Genomic DNA, 20,716 nt, shown 5'->3' with positions numbered 1-20,716 from the left:
GTGGGCCAAAGAGAGACTAGCAGCACAAAAGAAACATACAATGAAAGCCGGCAGAGCTACATTATCTGTATTATGTAGAGATGCTGGAATGACTTAACCTAAATGGATGCTCTGCACTCAAACACAATCAATGACAAAACACAACTGAAGGTATGCTTGTATTATTGATGACCGTACATGGAATTTCCACTCCAAGTACAAGACAGGATTACTGATAACAACAGCACATATACTCATGTTTGCCTATGTTGAGAAGAGCAAACACACAGAAACTTTAAAAACATGTGTAAATGCAACAAACATAAGCAAATATGAAATCATAATAAATTTGACATAAAGAAAAATCAAGGGGCCCAGAAAACAACCAAAATTTAAATATGCACAATTTATACATAACGTGGAATAATAAAGAAAGACACTACATATACAGAATATAGATATTCTGCATATTTTAGAATATACTGTATAATGCATATTAAGAGTTAATATGTTTCTAATCTAGAGGATCAAATTTTGCTGCTGCATTAAATACAGATATATGCCTCATTGACAGGTTCCGAATCAGGCAGAAATTTCAGCAAACATTTTCCATCTCAGCCTCTGGGTTCTCTTTGTCTCATCTACCCGGCCTACGTCAGTGGTGTTTTACGCCTGGTGACAACATGTTTCCAGTGGCTTCTTGTGTTGCTACCATGCCACCTACAACATGTTCTACTCAAATACTATTTCCCCAAACTTCCCAAAGAAGGTACAAGCTTACCACCAAACGTATATTATATGTAGGTATTTCCAGTCCAAATAAGCTCCAGTCTCTTTCTCATCCTAAATAAGTAATTAAGCCATGGAATAGCATCGGACCTCATCTAACTTCCACAAAACAGTCGATTATGCCACTTACTCTTAGCGTTGAGCTTGTACTTGGCTTTGGTTTTTTCTGGATGACATTAATGCATCAAAACACAGAAGGGAACTTATGCTGCATAACAGGCAGGGATTTTAAAATCCCTGGCCAAACCGCTGCAGGATTTGACTTCAGTATTAACTTACTGAAAAGACTGTTCAAGCTACGAATCCCAGAGATCTGGCACAACACAAGGAATTGTGATGGGACATCTCCAGTGGTCATACATTTTCATTTTGACATGACATTTGCTGCTTTGAGGTTTCAGTACTCTGAAGTAAAATACCAAGAGAGTATGAGCTGTAGAGGCTCAACAGCTGAACTCCTTTTGAATTCAATGCCTCTGTGTATCTTAGAGACATAAATGCAGACAGAAGAAGTTCATTTCATTGGGCATCAGTGTGTCATTGTCCAAAGGATGCAATGTATGTTTACAGTCTTACAAGCATTGAGCAAAAAACAAACAAATAAACAAAAAAACTCCAAAACAAAACAGGGAGACAAATCAGAATATCAGAAAAAAATAAAGATATTTATCCAAAGAATTTTGTGGTAACAAAGTGGAACACTGACATTGCTTTTCTGTCTTAACTTAAGTTGTAAATTATTAGTTAAGTTTTCAGTAACTATTACTATCATCATTAAATTAATAATATTACTTTTATTTGTTGCCGTGTTTGGATTTTGAATGAGCTCATTATTTTCTAATTTGCAGGCAGATTGTTTAACCCCATAGGTTGGCTAGAGCGGATGGACAATCATATATGTGTTTGTGTGTGTGTGTGTGTGTGTGTGTGTGTGTGTGAGTGTGTGTGTGTGTGTGTGCGTGTGTGTGCGTGTGTGTGTGTGTGTGTGTGTGTGTGTCTCTCTCTCTCTCTCTCTCTCTCTCTCTCTCTCTCTCTCTCTCTCTCTCTCTATATATATATATATATATATATATATATATATATATATTCAAGCTGAGGACCCCATGATCAACATCACTTCCATTGGTAAACAAATGCACATAGCAAGAAAAGATCAACACAAACGTTTGGTAGAACTAGTATCTCACCTATATATATAGGTGATTAGACGTCATTGCTATTTACTTTTAGGTTATTTTATGTAGCTAATTTCATGGTTTGTCTCCCATCTTACAGTATTTTGACATACCGCTCAGTAAATTAAGGATTATTTCCAACCAAACTAGAGGACACTTCAACAACAGGAACGTTGACCAATATGGACTTGATGAGCTTAAATGATATTTTAGATAACAATGTGAAAGCTACATTTGGAGAAAAAGATGCATGATTGTATATTTTAATGGGTGTTTGGGACATTTTATGAATGCCATGTCCCAAATTAAAGTTGATCATAAACGGAATGTCGTTTTTGACTGTACACTAGCTACTTAGTTGTCTCAGTGTGTAATTATGTACTTCACTTGTAAAAAAAATGTAACATGCCCAATAGCATTTGTCAGCTGATAGTTTTCTGTTATCTGTGTCTCAGTGTGTTCACATAAGACAGACTCACCAATGCTTGAGGCTTGGATTTGCTTGACAGCAGCTGACAGAAGTAAGTAAGAGGAAAGTGGGAATATAAAGTAGCACGCTGAGGACAGAGTGGAGATGTGTGGGGTGGTGCTTTACCTCTGTTGCCAGTGACTGTGGGGTCTGAGGTGTGGGTGCCTAATAGAGCAGTAGGATCTGGAGGGATGGGATGTAGGGGGGGAGTGGTGGATGGAGGCAGGGTGGTGGGGACGTCTGGTGGAGACAGACACACACATATATGCAAACAGGAAAAAAAAATATGACAACACAAACAACAAAAATTAATTAACACGTGAGACATTTGAATCGTTATAAGCAAAAGGAGGAAAACTCTACATGAGAAATAAAAAGGGACAAATATAACACAATCAAAATAGAAATGCAACATTGATCACCTGTTTGAAGGCATTAACCAATTAATGCAAGGCGATCAAAAATACAACATATATTTCACGCATAGCTGACTATATCTGTGGTTTAGCAGTGCTCAGAGGAACGGATTTTCAGTGTCAAACAACAGGGGGAGTCATACGTCTCATACTGCTCACATGTACAGCAAGGAGCGTGAGAGATATAAGGAATAAATAAAATGTTATAAAAAAAAAAAGACAAGATTAGCATTGGACTTTTTCTTCAGGGGTGGATGTAGCCTGCAGGAAAATCTTAGACAAAGGCAAAGTGGAAAATATGAAAAAAATAATAATGATGCAAAACGTCCTCAATTTAATTTAAATTTAACACACTGTTATAATCCCCGAAGGGAAATTAAGAACGCACACTCTAGTTTTTGTTAGTCAATCAAATCAAATCACATGCATGCATATTAGTGTGTACAGGCCCCTGTAATACACACACCACACACAGGGGGGCCTGTAGGCATGCAAGGGAGGTAGAGTGGCAGGCAGCTCCTTCTTAGTGCGCCTCAAATGAGCAATTTGTAAAGGGGACAGCACCTTGCTCAAGGGTGCCTCGGCAGTGCTCCGGAGGTGAGCTGACGCCTCCCACTGTCAGCTCACCTCCGGGTATTTTTTGTGGGCGGGGGTGGGAACCGAACCGCCGATCTTGAATCATGGGACGACCCCGCTCTACCGCCCGCTTTACCACTGAGCCACTACCGCCCCTCAAAGTGCAAGAACAACATTTAAAAGTTAAAATTGTTAACATATTTATTTACATTACAGTCCAAACTCTTTTGTTTGGCGCTGTGGTTTCAAACGCTTTGTCTTTGATGTGAGGGTTATGAGCATGAATCTGCTAAACGTTGGCTGCTACGTCTCACACTGGGAACCTGTCCAGCAAACTTCAATAAAACAAAGTAAGTAAAGTAATTGGACACTATTTCTGTGTCAATTATCCATGTTTGCAAGGGTGACTTCCAGGAGTTGGTAGTCAGGTAGTCATTTGCTTGTTTTTACTACTCGCTACAAGTATTATGGCAGCAACGCTTCCTCCAAAGCACCGATTCTCACAATCACATGTTTAAGCAACAAGAAAAATAGGGATGAAACATTAAATCACACAGTTAATGAGGTTACCCTACCACCTTGGGTTTTATGTTTATGTCATTGTGTTTTTGTGATGAGCTAGAGGCTTTTAATTGGCTGTGGAAAACTGTCTCAAGGCCAACTGTCCTGCATGACTGTGTGACATTTCGGCCCGAGCGTGAATTACCAAGCAGCAAAGAACACATCTTCAGGGAAGAGGGAAGAGAGGAAAAGTCGCCTTGTTGGAAGGGAGCCATTAAAAAGATATTTTCTGAGAATTATGGTGGCAATTGTAAAAGGCTAAAAGGTGTGCTAATCACTAATGAAGGTTAGGAACAGAGTGGCTGCCATTTCAAAAGAACACGTAATGAATTTGGACGCGACTCTTCAACCTTCCTACACCCAATTGCCTTTTTTTTTTTTTTTGTGGTGTGGAATTTGTCAGTTTAATTACATCACCATCATTAAAGCACATTGGTCATTCTTGTTTTTATATTCAGCTGACATTTTGAAGGAATAGTTAGGTGAACACAGCCTCCATAGCATGTGGGATAATTTCAGTGGGGAAGAGCAACATTAGAAAAGCATGAGATGAAGCTTTCAAGGCAATGCAATACATTTTGATATTCGAATATATCTCAGCAAAAGAATTAAGAATTGAATTACCTTCTCATCTATTGATTTTACAGTTTTAATTTTAACACATTATTGCCATAAAGGTTATTTGGAAGATGAGAATGTAATTTTAATAACATTTACAGCCATATTTTGAAATGAGGATATATGTTTTAACTTCTGTAATGGAAATATCAGAAAAAAAAACCTTCCCTTTACACTAAGTGTCCTCCTCACGGTGTGATGAATAGATGCTAAAACGGCTCACATTATAATTATTGCATCCGCGTGGCGACAAAGTCAACTCATTTCAAAAAGTGAACACATCTGCTGATGCAGACAGGCCACACAAACCAAACGCCAACCTCGCCTACATGTACGGATGCAGAGTTCATATTAGCTTCTATTGAAGTGTCTAGACTCATTACATTAATAAATGACAGCATAGTCTGATCAAATCATTAGATGCAACTTCAGGGTCATTAAAAGTTCTTCTTGAATATGACTTTGAATTCTGACAATCAATGCTTTACCGTCTGCTATGACACTAAAGCACTGTTGGAGTTATTGATAATAACTACGTCCTTCAACAGCTTCACATTAGGTTGTCTTAAACAACTTAACTGTAACCCGATTAAGAGTGCTTTAAAATATAGGAGCACAAAAAGTAAATGTGAATATCATGATAACAATGTCTTTCAAAAAAAAAAAATCCATCTTAGTCAATTTTCTGTTAGCTGTATGGTGTGTCTAGCCAAAAGCTACCTGGCTTTTTTTTGTCCCTGTACACATACTGTCTTCCAGACACTCAGGAAAAAGAGATGAGTCACTGCACTGGTGTCTGTTTTTTTTTAAAGTATAATTACTTATTGCCAAGAGACAAATGGCATGGGAGAAAAGGATGAAATATCTGTTTTTCTTCGAATTGAGTCCCCCACCTCCTCTGGCGTTACTTGGAATTACTTATCCTTTCTGGTGATATTCCTGACAGCACAGCACTAAATTCTGCCTGTCTTATATATTTGCCTCTGAGTTTGTGTGTGTGTGTGTGTGTGTGTGTGTGTGTGTGTGTGTGTGTGTGTGTGTGTGTGTGTGTGTGTGTGTGTGTACGTGGGATCTGGGACACAGGTTTATTTAAGGAAAGGCGTTGGTGGCATTTGTGTCACCTGAGGCCCTTGTTCATCCTGTGAGAGATAGTACCACTAATCACACTTAGCACTGATATAGTATGCAGATCAGGCAATATTATAATCCTAGTTTTTACAATAGAGTGTTGTGCTTGTGGCTGTGAGGTTAATACTCTTCACTACTTATAAATCATATTATTGGCATCCTCTTTTGATTTTTTTTTTCTTTTACAGGCCCTTCATCCATCAAATTAGTAGCTAGAAAAAGTTTTTTTTTTTGTTCCTTTCCACTGAATCACAGGAGACATGATTTCTCACACAGCAGTCTTTCAGTCTGAACTCACCGTAGACATAAAGAACATATTCAGCACTGCTGGTCCCTAGGTGGTTGCTGGCTTCGCAGCGGTAGGTGCCATTGTCTGTCTTGTTGAGCGAAGTAAAAGTGAGTTCCCTCCCCTCTACAATCATCCTCTCCAGGTCAGGAAGATCACCTCCATCCTTTGTCCACATCACAGGATCTGGCCTGTGAGGTTAGAGGATGTGAAAGAGAAACAAGACATGCTACATGTTCCTGTCTGGAGCATTTTATAAAAGGGCTGCCATTCGCTGATGTAGAAGGTGAATGACTCACGAAGGGTTGGCTTTGGACACACACTCCAGCTTTAAGTATTGACCCTCCTGAGGGACTGTAAGGGAGGGTGTGATCTCCACACGAGGGGCATCTAGGACACATGGACAAGGCTTGAAGTGACCAGAGTTAATGTGGAACACATTTCTATTGAGATATCACATGATTATATTGACATTGCGTTGTTACATAAATATTTTTTTGGGAAAGCAGGAGGTTAAAGTGGACTAGAGCAGATAAATAAACAAATTTGATTTTATATTTACATCCCCAAAAAAATGAAACTGATGATTTGCGAATGTGTACCAGTACTGTTTCCCTTAAATTGCATTAATTTCTGCTACTTTCATGGTGACACATTTATTTAATTTCATTACATATCTTTAAGTAGACCTGGTCTCGCTCTTGCAGCACTTTGGAATTACAGGTTGCCCCCTCCTACCAATGCCCATTTAAATATATGATGAGACTGAAATATAATTATTTGACATGTCAACCTGTGACAGATTTTGATAAAAATAGCATGAAATCAGAAATCTGAATTATGACATTTCATTTTGAGAAAATTATAATGATTCAAACAGAAGTGCATGGAGATGTGCATGAAATATGCATTTGCATATTTTTATATACAAATAGAAACCATGGAATGCTAACGCTGAAATAATAAACATTGTAACAAAAGCATTTTTCTGAAGGTTGAATGACAATTTTACAGGATTCAGCTATGCCCATTTCCATAAATTTTTCCTTACCCCACCTCTACACTACATGTCTGTGTTTGAGATTATGCTTGTGTGTCCACTCACAGTGGACCTCCAGTACTTCAGTGGCCTGTTGTGGTGCTTGTGCGAGTGCCACGTGATCCACTTTGCAGGTGTAGGCCACTCCGTCATCATTTCGGTCCACGTGAAGCTGTAGAGAGCTCCGCACCGTGAACGTCTTCCCGCTTGCATTCACCTCTTTGGCACCTTTGGAGAGGTACATATTGTCACAATGCATAATGTACATTTTGTAAAATATAGTGGCTGGACACCAACATGGTGGCCCTCTATTGATATCTGAGTCTGCTTTTTATTTGTATAGCAGTTTTTAGATATTTTTGGAGAGTTCAGGAAACCATTATTCCTCTGCACAGATAAAGCTTCATATTAAAGAACAAAACAAAACAAGTTATCAAAAAGAAATGACAAGATAAACTACAGATAAGCCCAAAGTGTTTGATTAAAGTGTCACGACCAGCCCTTGTGACACCAATCTTTAACCACCACATTAAAATTCCTGTAATCTCATCTGCCAACTTTTGACGGTGCCTCAGCCTACACACATGACACAAATGATCTCCTGAAGTCAGAAACAGTTACTGTATGTGGGCGTTCTGTAACAAAATGACCATCCTCTTCCAGACCACACATTTAAGGCAGTACTCACAACTCGCCACTGCTAGATTTTTATTCACCTGCAAGCTGTTTCCAAACTTAATTGCTTACATACAGTATATCCACCTCCAAAGCAGGTATTGTTAATACAAGTTTTCAAACACATCTGTTAAAACACATTTTGGGGGTACTGGTCTGCTCACATCATTCCAGCAGACTGTATTTTAAATCATATCAAGTCTGTTCATCCACACTCCTACAGAAACTGGGAAAAAAAAAAAATCCCTATTACTTTTCTTTTTTAGCGGCCCAGGCTTATCTTTGCATTCAGGTGTTGCCCTGCTTTGAAAAATCATGTCCTTTTTTTCTCTCTCATGATATAAAATTCAAGACAGCATCAGTCTTTGTACAGTCTCCCTCTCATGATGGTGCTTTTGTTTGTATCTCCTAAAGGGACTGTTTATGCTCCATATCCTCTGCTCCTTCTGCTCATCTGCTCCACTTTCCAAGTATTCCACCCCATTGTCTCTTCTCCCCCTCGACTGTGCCAATCAACTATTCTGCACAGCCACTTCCCCCAACTGAGGACGATGAGCCCGCCTCCCCTTGAGATGAATGAGTGACGGGTCTGCGGCGTTAGCAACATCCATCCAGACAACAGGAGAGAGGGAAAAATGGCTGGATTTCTTCACAAAAAGGAAAATGCAAAAGACAAAAGGGGGGGGGGGATGGAGGACAGAAGAGAGAAGACACTGAATACCTAACACCACAGGACGTTTTCGCAGTTTGCAAACATTCTCCTACTATTTCCATTATTTATTCCACGTCTTCATAGACTGTTTCTTCTGCTTCTTTGTCTTTCCATCAGTTAGATGTGTCATTCTCCTTTTGTATGCAACAAAAAGGTTTCCTCCACAGATATTCTGTTTTCAAAATCAACTATCTTTTTGTCTGTTTCCTCTATTTTGTTCTTAATATCTGAATGGTGAGGTAATTATTGGGGTTGATCAGTGGTCTGTTTATGTGGGAATGGTGATTCTCTTTAACACAATACGATCTTCAATTTTTTGTCGTTGAACAGGTAAATAAGATTAATCAATATAAATATTAAGGACGGACATTTAAATTCAGAAAAAAATAAATCTGTGTCCAAAACAATTCTTTTATTATGTAAATGTTTTTCTTGCACCACGCACCTCGCAGTAATGCAGTAGTACTGCCAGAAGGTAGTGAAGGTAATACGCCTACAGGTTGTTTGAAACCAAAAACAAAAGACGTACAACAAATTAAAGTGCAAAGCAGCAGCAGAAGAAGGTCCTCCACATTATAACAGTGGCTGGTTTTGTTAGCAGACAAGGAATTTTAATGTTTTAATAGAATCAACAAACATCTGACAGCTTGTCAGGTTCCAATCAGCTTGGTCTATAGTGAAGCTTTTCAAACTATTAAATACCATTTTGATTCCCATCTCTGTCATTGACTCGAGGGGAGAATGAATAATGGGTTCAGTGTAAAGTGCTTTGAGTGCCAAGAAAACATAAATCCCATCCATTTTTATTGTTATTTTTGTTGTTATTCCATTTTAAAATATCAAAATTACAGGCAGCGCGGTGACGCAGTGGGTAGTGCTGTTGCCTCGCAGCAGGCACGTCCTTTATTCAATTTCACCTGGGGTCTTTTTGTGTGGAGGTTGTATGTTCACTCCATCTATGTGAGTTTTCTCTGGGTTCTCTGGCTTCCTCCCACCACCACCAACATCTGCCACCTTAAATTGTCCATAGGTATGACTGAGAGTATGAGAGGGGGTTTGTCTTTCTATGTGGCACTGTAATAAATCTGTGTCTTGCCCACTTTCTGCCTGATTTCAGATGAAATAGGCTCCAGTGTAACCCCGTGTCATAGATTAGGACACCAGCTGAAGAGGAGACAGTTACTGACTGTCTCGTCTTCAAGAAAATGGATGAATGAATAACAAAACCATCTTTTCTTTATATTCAGAATGAATCACTTTGAATTATGCAGGCTGATCACGTTCATATGGCCAAGATATGCTGTCGGTTGCCCAGAATTTAGTACTTCAATCAATGTGATAGGCACTCGTGTAGGAACTAATCTTATGTTCTCTCTCTGTACTTAAAACTCTCAGAATATTTCAGAAAAGTGCATCTTCTTAAAGCTAGTGTGAGATCGACAGCTTCACTTTCTATTTAAAGCTGCTGTGAGGTTTAGGCATCGGGACCAACTTAAATTTTCTTCTCATGGCCATTTGAATGGGACCTGATTGCCTGTGTGTGATTCAGGATAATAGTACGACAAAGTGGACAGGCTCCCTCAAAGTTTGAGTTCATAAATGTCATTACTCGGTTCAAAGGCTTGAAATTCCACTTTGGGAACATAGTGACAGATGTCTGACAGCAACTACACAGACCTTTAGGGGTATCAATGTGCCCCCACAATCCTCAAAGTGTGGTACAGATACTGGCCAGAATTACACCACAATTACTGTTTTTTTTGGATGCAGACTTTTTTTTTTTGAACAGATCAAAAATGTTGGGACAGAAAATCACATTATATGAGCAAGTTTTACTTCACACATTGATAGCTTTTATAGTGAATAATGTAGGATTTCTTCAGCCCTTTTTGAAACCTTGCCAACCTGAAATTGTGTTACTTCAAAGCAAATATCTTTATCACTGGAACGGGCTAAGGCTTGGCCTTTACTGATGAGTCTTACAGAATTTGCAGACAATCATTTTCATTTCGTGTTCCTATCAAACACTTCCATTTGGTAAAAAAAAAAAATGGAAAATTGAGTTTTGAATGGGGACAAGTTTTATTTTACTTTGCTAACATGCTTTCAAGATCAAACACAAAAACAGTATCAGAGATGTCACACAGCGGTGTCACACAGTAATGCCTTAATAACCCTTAGGTTAAAAAAACCCTTCTTGAATAATGAAAACTTTATTTTAATCCTTAAGGAAAGTGTGTGTGAGTGAGCGTGAATAGCACTACATACTATCACTTGCAAAATAAATAAATAAAAACAGTTGAATATCAATTCCTAGCTTGCAATCAATCAAAACTGGATTAGGGGAGACCAAGGAATGAATCTGCTCATAATATAGAATTATTGAATTGAAATTAAATGTAAAAAATTTTTTTTTAAAAACAGTATATGTTATTAGAAATAAAGAAAATAAACCGCATATAATATCCAACTCTGATGCCTCTCCTTAACCAATAATCCTGGCAAGATTTGGCTGTGACTGCGGCGCACTGTTCTCTGGGTGGGTGGGTGAGCAGAGCTCTGCATCATTGTTATGCGCCAAGACAGCACCGTGGAGGATTATAAAATGGCAATGACAGGCACAAAAATGTAAGAATCCGAATCTTTTTATGCCATTTCACAGAAAAGACGGACGAAGCAAGAAAAAAAAAATGAAGGGATGGATGAGAAAGGCAGAGAATGACTGCTGAGTTTTGTATGTCGGGGTAAGGGCAACCAAAATATAGTGTTCTGAAAGGTTAAATGCAGTAAAAGTCACTATGCAAAAAGAAGTAAACATGTTGCATAAGGTCATAACGTGTGAGCTTTCTCTCAGATGAGAAACTGGGTTGATATGATTAAACCTGAACTTCACCTCAATCATTCTGGCTACTGTACCGTGTTCAGAGATATGTCTGCCTGCAAGAGTCATCCTCACTCTGACCCGTCTCCCCAGCTTGACTTTGCACCTAACTGACAGGTGAATACAACCAGGGAGCACTGTTAAATGTTAGGACAGTTTCTATCTGGGCCTGGAAAACCTGTATCATAATGTCCTGTCTGACAAAAACTCCCCTGGTACTCGGAGTTAAAAACAGTGAAGATGGTTTTAAGCTGGCCATCAAAATGAGACGTCTGGTTGGTCCCGGTGGCATTGCATTTAAAAGCACCAGAAAGGTGTTTCACCTCCACGATGTTGCTCTTCACAGGCATTGACGGTTGGTTTAACTACATATGACCTGCCCATCTTTAAGTCAGCCACAGTTATACACAAGTATATTTAATCAAGGGGTCACAAGCCAAGAGAAGAAAAAGAAAAACGAGAAAGACATATCCGTCAATAACTATCTCTGCTCTTCTTGTGGTTAAGATGAAAGTGAAAAACGAAAAATTCAAGTTGCAAGAAGATGCAGGATGGGGCTAAAAGACAGACAGGTGTTTTATTTCATACTCTATCTAATACATTTCCATAAATCTCAGTCCATGCACCAGTTTGCACATTACATGTGTGCATGCATGCAAGTTCTTTAGAGCTTGTACTGCTCATGATAGAGAGGGTGAATATGTGTTTCTGTGGGCACATCTTTTATTCATGGCACTGTGACTTGCAGAAGCCATCTTGAAATTACATCTTTAATGGCCATTGATTTGCTCCACCCTGGGGAGCTGGATAGTATAAATGTAGTCCCAGCACAGACCTTTTAAGCCTCGTGCAAGTTGTCAAACAATGCCGAAATAACCAAAAAAATAACCAAACAAAACTTCTTTAAATTCCTGAACTTATTTCTAATTTTAGTGTCACCAGCAGTATTGTCCACTTCACCATCATCCTCTTTGAAATGAGCTCCAAGAGCTATTTTCTATTCACTTTCCTCAATAACACTTTCCCGAGAAAGCTTCAGAATAATGATGGCCAAGTTATCCTGTTCTCACTCAGAGCAGTCAAGGACAATTACCTCTAAATGGAGAAATAGTCTGCACATTTTCAAAAGGTTGTTCAGTCACTGTTAAATCCTTTGGTGAATAGGTAGACTAGAGCGGTAGCGTACTGGAAAGTCAGTAGACAATGACCTGAAGTATTGTAAGGTTTGTCTGCTCCAATACTTTCCTGTCCTTGACTAACAAGTTCGACAACAGTACGGGAATGTGACCGCAAGCAATTTCGCATTAAATCTTCATGTTTTCTTCCTTAAGCCCACTTGGAATAGAGTTATCTTGTAACGCGATGAAGCAATAACCTCTACAGTTTAGGTCACAGTCTATGATAATACCAGGATGATGGCGAACAACCCCACCCATATCTGAAATAAATATTCATTTCATCTCTGCCTTGGTTGGTATCCGCGCAGCTCCCTCTGGTTCAGTGGTGTGTAAACAAGTGGTACATGTGGTGATATTGGCAGAGGTCTCTCTGGGTTGCGGTGTGTAACTGAGATAGAAATATATCATTACTGGGTGGGGACTGAGGGGATCTGAGGGACAAAGAGACTGAGAAATAGGAATATTGGATTCCATTCCACACACACAAGCTTATGTCCTTATATGGTGGCTGTCTGCTCCATTCGTCTATTTTGCTCACGTAGATCCACACGTATACGCAAATGCACGCACATGCACAAACACACCAAACATTAGGTGTATGTTAAGCGCACGCGAACGGGTGATGGACTGCTCCAGTGGCTCTGTCTGTAATATAATCTTCTCTATTCCCCCAGATCCCACACCAATATGTCACAATTGTCATTTATTCCCAACGTGGTCACCCACAATCAGGTGGCTTTTCACACTGAACACACGCCGAACCCGTCAGGAGGATGAGCACTTTTGCACCTACACATATATATATACACAGATTGCGTATAAAAGTGTCGATCTTGTACTTATGTTTATTAATGCAGTCAGTTTCAAGAGTGTCAGAGAGTAGATGACTATGTTAACTTTGTTTTTATGAAATGTGAACGCAGAGTTATGCATATGTAATAGTGTGTAACAGCTTGCAATAGATGGTAATAGAGTGTAGAAGTGGATAATCTATAATAAGTAAAAATCTGTTAGAAATGCTAAAGAAAATATCACAACAGGGTCAAGTGAAATAGATTAGTTAAAGAAAATACTAATTAGAGATATTAATTAGGTAAAGAGATGATAAAAAGATATATTAATTGGGTTAAGAAAAAGCAAAACAGACAGTAATAGTCCAAGAGTTTAGAAATGCTGTTATGGTGGAAAAAGAATGGTGTGCAAATAGGAATACTTAAATGTTTAATTGAGAATATGCTCATAGTTTGTATACACGAGATAACTGAACGAATTTTCAGTTTGTATGGAATAATTTCTGTTTGGATTAAGGTTGTCTGGATCTATAGCTATGGAAATAGATTGGTTTGGTCTGCGACCAGACAGGAGAGATTTGTGGGGTTTCGAAGAAGTTGGCAAGCATCGTGTGGATGGATTAAAAATTAATAAAATATACACCTGGAGTAAGAAAACAGCATCGCCCGTGGGTGATTTTAATCCCCCCTTTTTTCGGAGTGTAACACAGGCTATATTTATATACAAACTGTCACGGTTGGGCGTGGCAGTTCTGGTGTGTAGCAGGGAGAGGCCAAGCTGGTGGGTGGAGCCACGGCTCTACACCTGAGACTCATCCACACCGTTGTGATCGTTCACACCTGAACATCGATGGTGTTATTATCATGAAGCTTTTTAAGCCAGGTTTTTGTCATAGCTTGTTGCTGGTTTGTTTTCTCAAGTTTGATTCCTGTTAGTCTGTCCTAATTTTGTGATTTGTTCTGTCTGGAGAATTTTTTGTTTGTCATTAAATCATGGATGGAAGATTCACTTTTGGTGTTCTGCATTTGGGTCCATATTCCGCCAGCCGTGACACAAACTCTCAACCGGTGTCATGTGTAACAACCCAGAATGACTTCTGCAGGTGACATTTCACACCAGCCAGCCATAATCACAAGAAAATAAACACATCTTGAATATATAGTACTGTATGTGACGAAACCATCACATGGAGGAGGAATGAACTGCTAATAAAAAAACAAAAAAACAGCCACGTACTTGTCAGGAAAGGCAGGGTGCTAATCAAGAGGTGTGTTTTTTTCACCTCCTTTGAGGTAATGAGTTGTTTCCACATTATAAACACCTGCCTATATTATTTCTTTCAGAATGATGAAAAAAAGATAATCACAAGCTAGGTACCAGAGGAAAGCATGTTAACAAACTATCCTTTGCTGTGTTCAATGGAGATTTTAAGAAAACTGAAAAATCTTTTATATTGCTTTATGCCTTTAGCATTTTTATGAAGGCACTTTGGATTGCCTTGATGAAATATGCTTTACAAAAAAAACCCAAAACCTTGCCTTTCCCCATTTTCCAGATATTCTGAGGAAGCAAGGAGAAAAGTAATGACAGAAATTCAATATCTCCCCTCAACTACAACTCATTAAATGAAAGGATACCTTAATATGTGCCTAAAACTGTGTGGAGAATAAATACTAATTTGAAGCTATATGCTTGCTTATCTGGACCCTGAAAAACCCTCAAGCGAGATAGTTGGGCATAAACTAGGGTAGAAGGAGTATCTCATTAAGAAATCATCAAAACTAAGCTGAGATGCTACATAAAACACATACAGAGGGAGAGAGAGTACAGTAATAGTATAAAGCAGTGAATGATGAATTGCCGTTGGAGAGAGAATTATATCAGCTGACCTTAATAGGATAGCATATTCTCTTGAGGCTGCCTTTCCTTCAAACCACCAAGGATAATTCTACCTGTTCAATTTCTGTGGTGAATTTAAAAGAACATTTTGTCCTGACTTTATTTCCATTTGCCTTACAGGGAGCTCCTCTCTCAGTAGCGGGCCACTGGGAGAGGCAATAATCACCCCGAGAGACACAAAAAGCCTGTAAGGAGAAATTCTCATTCTCCCAATTAGTGTACAGTCTTTTCCTATAAGCATCCTCAGAAGAGCAACAAGATGAAAAATAAAGTGGAAAGACCAACTATAATAAACAGGACATAAAGATGTGATGATGATGATGATGTTTCTTGAATGAATAATGTGGAAAACAAAAAGTTTTATCAGTGTTGTGCACGATATTGAAGGAATACTATTAGCATTTTGCAAACTAAAGATGAACCAGGAAGTTATTTTTCTGTCAAACTGAAAGTGTGTTTGTGACATCATGGATTTTTCTATTTTAACAAATGATTTCAGTCTTTAGAACACGGTCTATCTGTGGGGATCCTCTTTGTAATGGAGTGAGACACACGGAATACAAATCTGAACCTGTCAGTGGCACAAACAAGTACTTTTCGTGGATGTACCTTGGCAGACTAGTTGCCCCCAAGGGCATCGCGGCCGTTGCAGCTTGTGTTGCGGTTGTCGGTCTGACATGATCTATTGGAGCGAATCCAAACCTTTGTGTACCAATTACACATCAAAGAAAATAAACATCGAATTTAGGGTTAAAAAAATTAAACCCTTAATTTTGAAATATGCCACTGCACATTTCTGTGGTGAAAGAAATGTGTGTATATAATGCATGAAAACAATGTAAAATACACTTCAATAATGAACAGGTATAAATACGTGAATAAGTGACATATTGTAATTATGGAGGCGAATAAAATAGGGAAAGATTCAATGAACCAATAGAGAGTATGCTTTGGTACCTTCTTTTTACTTTATCTTTAACGTGCCTGTGTTTGTTTTGCATCTCAAATATGTTTTTAATATTAATTTACATCTAACTGAGCATTTACAGAAAGCATCACTTGGCTGTTTATTGTTCTCACTGACGTTCAATGATCTCTTGATTGTGAAAGTGTCTTTAAGAAAGCAAAAATAAATAAAACTGTTAAAATAATCACCTATAATTCTGAACGGTAACACTTGCACTCATTTAAACAAGTAAAACCAGTTTGCATTTTGTCATAGCGTATGCTTTCAATCTGCTTTATAAAATAGAATTTAAAAAAAAAACTTAGTGGGGGTCTGAAATGTTGTTGCTGATCTGTGACAGTCTGTCCCACTGGGTTAAATATTAAATTTGATAAAACGAACAAAAACCAAAAAAACAACAAAAAAAACACTAAAATAGTAGATTTCATAATTTTGTGTCCCTGGTCTCTTTCCTGTCACTTCCTCACTCTCATTCAAACAAGTGTAGGTCGGGTAGATTATGACGGAGGCTACAGCCTTGTGGAAATGAGGAGTTTTGTCCAGACGGTGTGATTCAAAGCAGCCCTCTGATAACAATGTGTACGGTGTGTCTGAGGCCTCAGGAAACATGGTGAGTCCGCTCTATTAGAAAGAACTTGTTCTGAACAAAACAATACATAACTGAGACATCAAGTGAAGCAGCTTCATGATGTCAGTTTCACAGAAAAAAACCCAGAAACAACAACAAAAAAGAAGAACCAATGCAGTCACAGACTGCATCATCCCGTGACACCCCTGAATTCAAAATTTTACCCTGACCTACTTGCATAGGCCAAAGATCAAAGCTAGCGCTCTGACCTACTGACCTAGTGCTTTGATCTATGGTCTCAATCACACTGGCCTTCTCCCTTGTCTGTCTATTTTATCTGGTTCCTGAGTGCACAAAAGTTGAAATTTAACCTTGACCTAATTTTCAAGCTCAAGGTCATCATCTCATTTTCATCCCCAATGCGCTTTTTGTTTCATCTTTCTATCAGCAACGGTTGCCAAGATATGTGTTGGACTAACGGACGGATGGACGGACGAACACACAAACACACAATTACAAAACATCACCGCTTTGAAGTGGAATGTAAAAAACAAGAACAGATGCTTCTGCACATCCTTTCAAGCATCTTTCAAGGGAACTATAGGCTCAACATACAAACTGCAATAAGATGAATTGATATAATGTCTGGTCAGAATAGAAATACAGTAGATGTGAAATACCTTTGATCTCTTTTTCGTTCCTGAACCAGCGCAGGTCGGCAGCGGGCTTGCTGCCCTGAGTGATGCAGGTCAGAGTGATGTGGTCTCCCTCCAGGGCGGGCTTCGTCAGGCCGTCGATCTCTGGCTTCTCTGGCACACCTGAAGTAGGGAATGGAAATCATCCCTACGGAACTAACTCACACCCAGCATCACGTCAACATGCAACCACAACATTATTGTGCCTTATTTGGAAATTCTTCTGCAGCTCAAACCCCTGCAGAGACATTAAAGAGCAGATTACCCAGCAGCAACATCCTCCTCAAAGAGACTTTTTGCTGACACGAATAGTCTCACTACCAGTGAGACATCTCCTACATCTATAGTATTCAGCTAAGAAGGTAGTTTCTTTATGTTGTGTTTGGTCTGGTAAAATGAAAAATTGCATTAAATAAATCAAAAGCAACATAGTCAAGGTTTCAGTCCATGTCAAGTTGTGTGAGCAGATTTCACTGCAAATACAGTAGTTCCGACAGTAAATACTGAATCATTGACAACAAAAAAAGAAGATAAAATATTCTCATGGATAGATAGAACAGGAAGTAAGTAGAAAGATGTGCTTTTTCCTTGCAAAGGAGGACACATATTTGCAAAGAAAATGTAGTTCTGGCCTTTTCCATAATGAGTGATTTAAGTGTGCCATGTCTGCCCTTCTGATGTCAATGAGCATGAAACCTGCCTTGAGTTGGGTGACTGAAAGGTCTGTCAGTCAATGCCATTGACTCTGGCCTTGTCTGTCTCTCCACCTCCCGTAAAGTTTATTACCAGGCATAAAGGTCTCCCTCTATTCTGTTTACCACATGTTTGCATACACAGTCGGAACACCAGCTATCGATTTAAAGACACATTGGACAATGAGATCCTTTTACATAGCATATGCACACATTTAATGTGCATGTTTTTCCGTGAATATTTTTCAATGTGAGGTTTTTATGTAGGGCAGAGTGCGAATGGCCTTCTGCACTGTAGTGAATGTTTAGTTATGCAAAAGAGTCAGTGTGGCTTGACTCAAAGAAAGAGTTGAATGGTGTTTCTGTCTGAATGAGAACAGATCAAATACGATGTTCATCTTATAGACATGTTCCCTCTGGGTCGCTGAAGGCTGTAACGCTTTCATCTATCTGTGTGAATGTGTGAATATAGTGAGTCCTTGTGCTTTTGTTGCGCATGCATGTGCATCGTCAATGTACCAGCTGTGGGTCATAAATGTGTGCACGACAGTTACCGTATAGTCAAGAGTGTTTACAAGATATGAAAAAGAGATTAAACCATAATTTCTGCTGCCTGGTGCATTTTGAGTAAGTTATTGAGAGCAAATTGCAAAGTTAATCACTTGGAACAATTTAGTGTTTGTCTGGTGAGGACGAGTTAAACCGTCCGTCTTGAAAAGATGAAATATTGTGACATTTTAATCAAGGCATTCATGGCGTGTAATGACTGTGACGACTCTGACCTGTCTTCTACACAATGTTCATGTGTGTGCTTCTGAGCAAGTTGTCTCAAACATTCTTGGATGAGATGAGAGATGAGAGGAGCTGAGATTGTTCTGTATGGATCCCCATGTCGACGTTACCTATGGAAATCTATGGGGATGAATTGCAACTAACCTTTTTTGTACATATTCGAGTGCCTCATACAGTACATTTTATTGACTGAGTACTTAGCCTCCATCTTACATCACAGGTCTGGTCAAATTTAAATGATTCAATATGTTTATGAAGAAATACCTTCACGTTACCCTCAGCTGTACTTGTGTCTAGTTCTAATTAGCAAATATTAGCATGCAAATGCCATAAACCTTTATGGTTAACAAGGGAAACAGTATAAGAGCTAAACTTCATTGTGTTAGCAAAGTAATTGTATCCTGCTGTTGGCATGCGGATCACATACAGACTGAATAAAACCTCACAGCCACCGGAATCATTTTGCTGATTTGTTTGGAATTGAATGTTTTCTAAGGTGTTTGTGGTAATAGACAAACTCCGGTTGATATTTACTCACCAAAATGGGATGTGAATGTGACACTCATTTCATTGCTTTTTATTTAATGGTTTGGTATTATTTGTTGTCTTTATTCCCAGCTTTCACAGTTCTGACACAACAGCTGATAAAGCAGCCATTTCCAGGCCATTTTGTACGTGTATTAAATCTCCCTGTTTCCTGGTTTGCTCCATTAAGCATTGTTCAGTAATGCAAAATAATTTTCTCCATATCCTTATTGAACAGTAGCCACTAATGTCTCTAATTCTCTGAATGCTTGTTAACCAGAAAGCCAGCTAATGGTCCTGGGGTGCACACACTCATCTATTAACATTAGCAAAAACTAATTGGAGAGATAATAAGCCCAGCGGCAGGAAATGAGACGATGTTTTTGTGGGGCTACGATCACAACTCAAACATTACGAGGAAGCCTAATGATATGTTTTTATTTGTCTGAAGGAACAGTTTCTTTCAAAATAAGACAACAGCAACAACAAAGAAAATCGTAAATGTTTTAAATTGAAAAAAAGTTACCTTTCAATTTTCTGTCATTTTATTCTGACTGCACTACAAAATCTGTTGAATGCATTAATAATGTCTAAAATTATGTTATTATTTTATCTTTTTTTTTTTTATTGTGATTGACCTCAGATTTCTGCACATCCTTATCATAATTTAGGCAATTTTTGTTGTTTCTACACAACAGGTTTGGTTATGACACTGGTCTCACAGTGCAGTGTTTTTTGGAGCGTTTTTATATTCAACAAATAGTCTGAAGAATGCTGATAGTGAATGATTTACTATTTCTTTTTTAAACAGCAGCTTCTCTAATTAAGTATACGGTATTAAGAAATTTTTAGTTATTTCATAGCAAATTTCTATGAGTAGATCTTTCTTTACAGTTTTTAGACCACAAAGTATTATCCCCACTTGTAATGTAGGAGGTGTGCACTCCAAAAAATGATGCTATTACAGACATACCGTTATGTAACAGCTTATCCACAAATAAACTTTTCTACCTCTGAGCAAAACACCACTTGTGTAAATCCTGTACTTACCTAGAACCGTCAGGTAGGCTTTGGCTGTTCTGACAGGCATGGTGAAGAGAGAACAGGTGTACATGCCTTCATCAGACAGCGTGACATCAGTGATACTGATGGTCAACTCCGACCATGATGCGTGCACCAGTTCGATCCTGTTGTCCCTTAAAGCTGGGCAGAGTCAGACAGGGACAAAGAATTAGAGAGCAATGCAAACTGTTTAAAGTAGAATCAAATCTGAATCCCACTTAACAAACTAGAGTGATGAAGGA

At 38.7% G+C, this 20,716-nt stretch overlaps 1 protein-coding gene across 3 annotated transcripts in view; it reads right to left on the bottom strand.

The window, feature by feature from the left end:
* The window catches only part of cadm2a (cell adhesion molecule 2a), a 209,510-nt gene that overhangs the window by 17,376 nt on the left and 171,418 nt on the right, over positions 1–20,716 (bottom strand). For 2 of the 3 annotated variants that reach the window (XM_068331827.1, XM_068331828.1), the window contains 6 exons: positions 20,463–20,615; positions 17,389–17,526; positions 7,103–7,264; positions 6,297–6,387; positions 6,010–6,188; positions 2,539–2,652 (listed from right to left, as the gene is read on the bottom strand). In XM_068331827.1, the coding sequence (XP_068187928.1) occupies positions 2,539–2,652; positions 6,010–6,188; positions 6,297–6,387; positions 7,103–7,264; positions 17,389–17,526; positions 20,463–20,615 (837 nt within the window). The remainder of the gene's footprint in view (positions 1–2,538; positions 2,653–6,009; positions 6,189–6,296; positions 6,388–7,102; positions 7,265–17,388; positions 17,527–20,462; positions 20,616–20,716) is intronic. The other variant, XM_068331829.1, reaches the window with a different exon arrangement.

Source organism: Antennarius striatus, chromosome 13, assembly GCF_040054535.1.
Source record: "Antennarius striatus isolate MH-2024 chromosome 13, ASM4005453v1, whole genome shotgun sequence".
Classification (NCBI taxonomy): domain Eukaryota; kingdom Metazoa; phylum Chordata; class Actinopteri; order Lophiiformes; family Antennariidae; genus Antennarius; species Antennarius striatus.
Note: the sequence above shows the minus strand (reverse complement) of the source record. Positions and strands in the feature narration are given on the sequence as shown.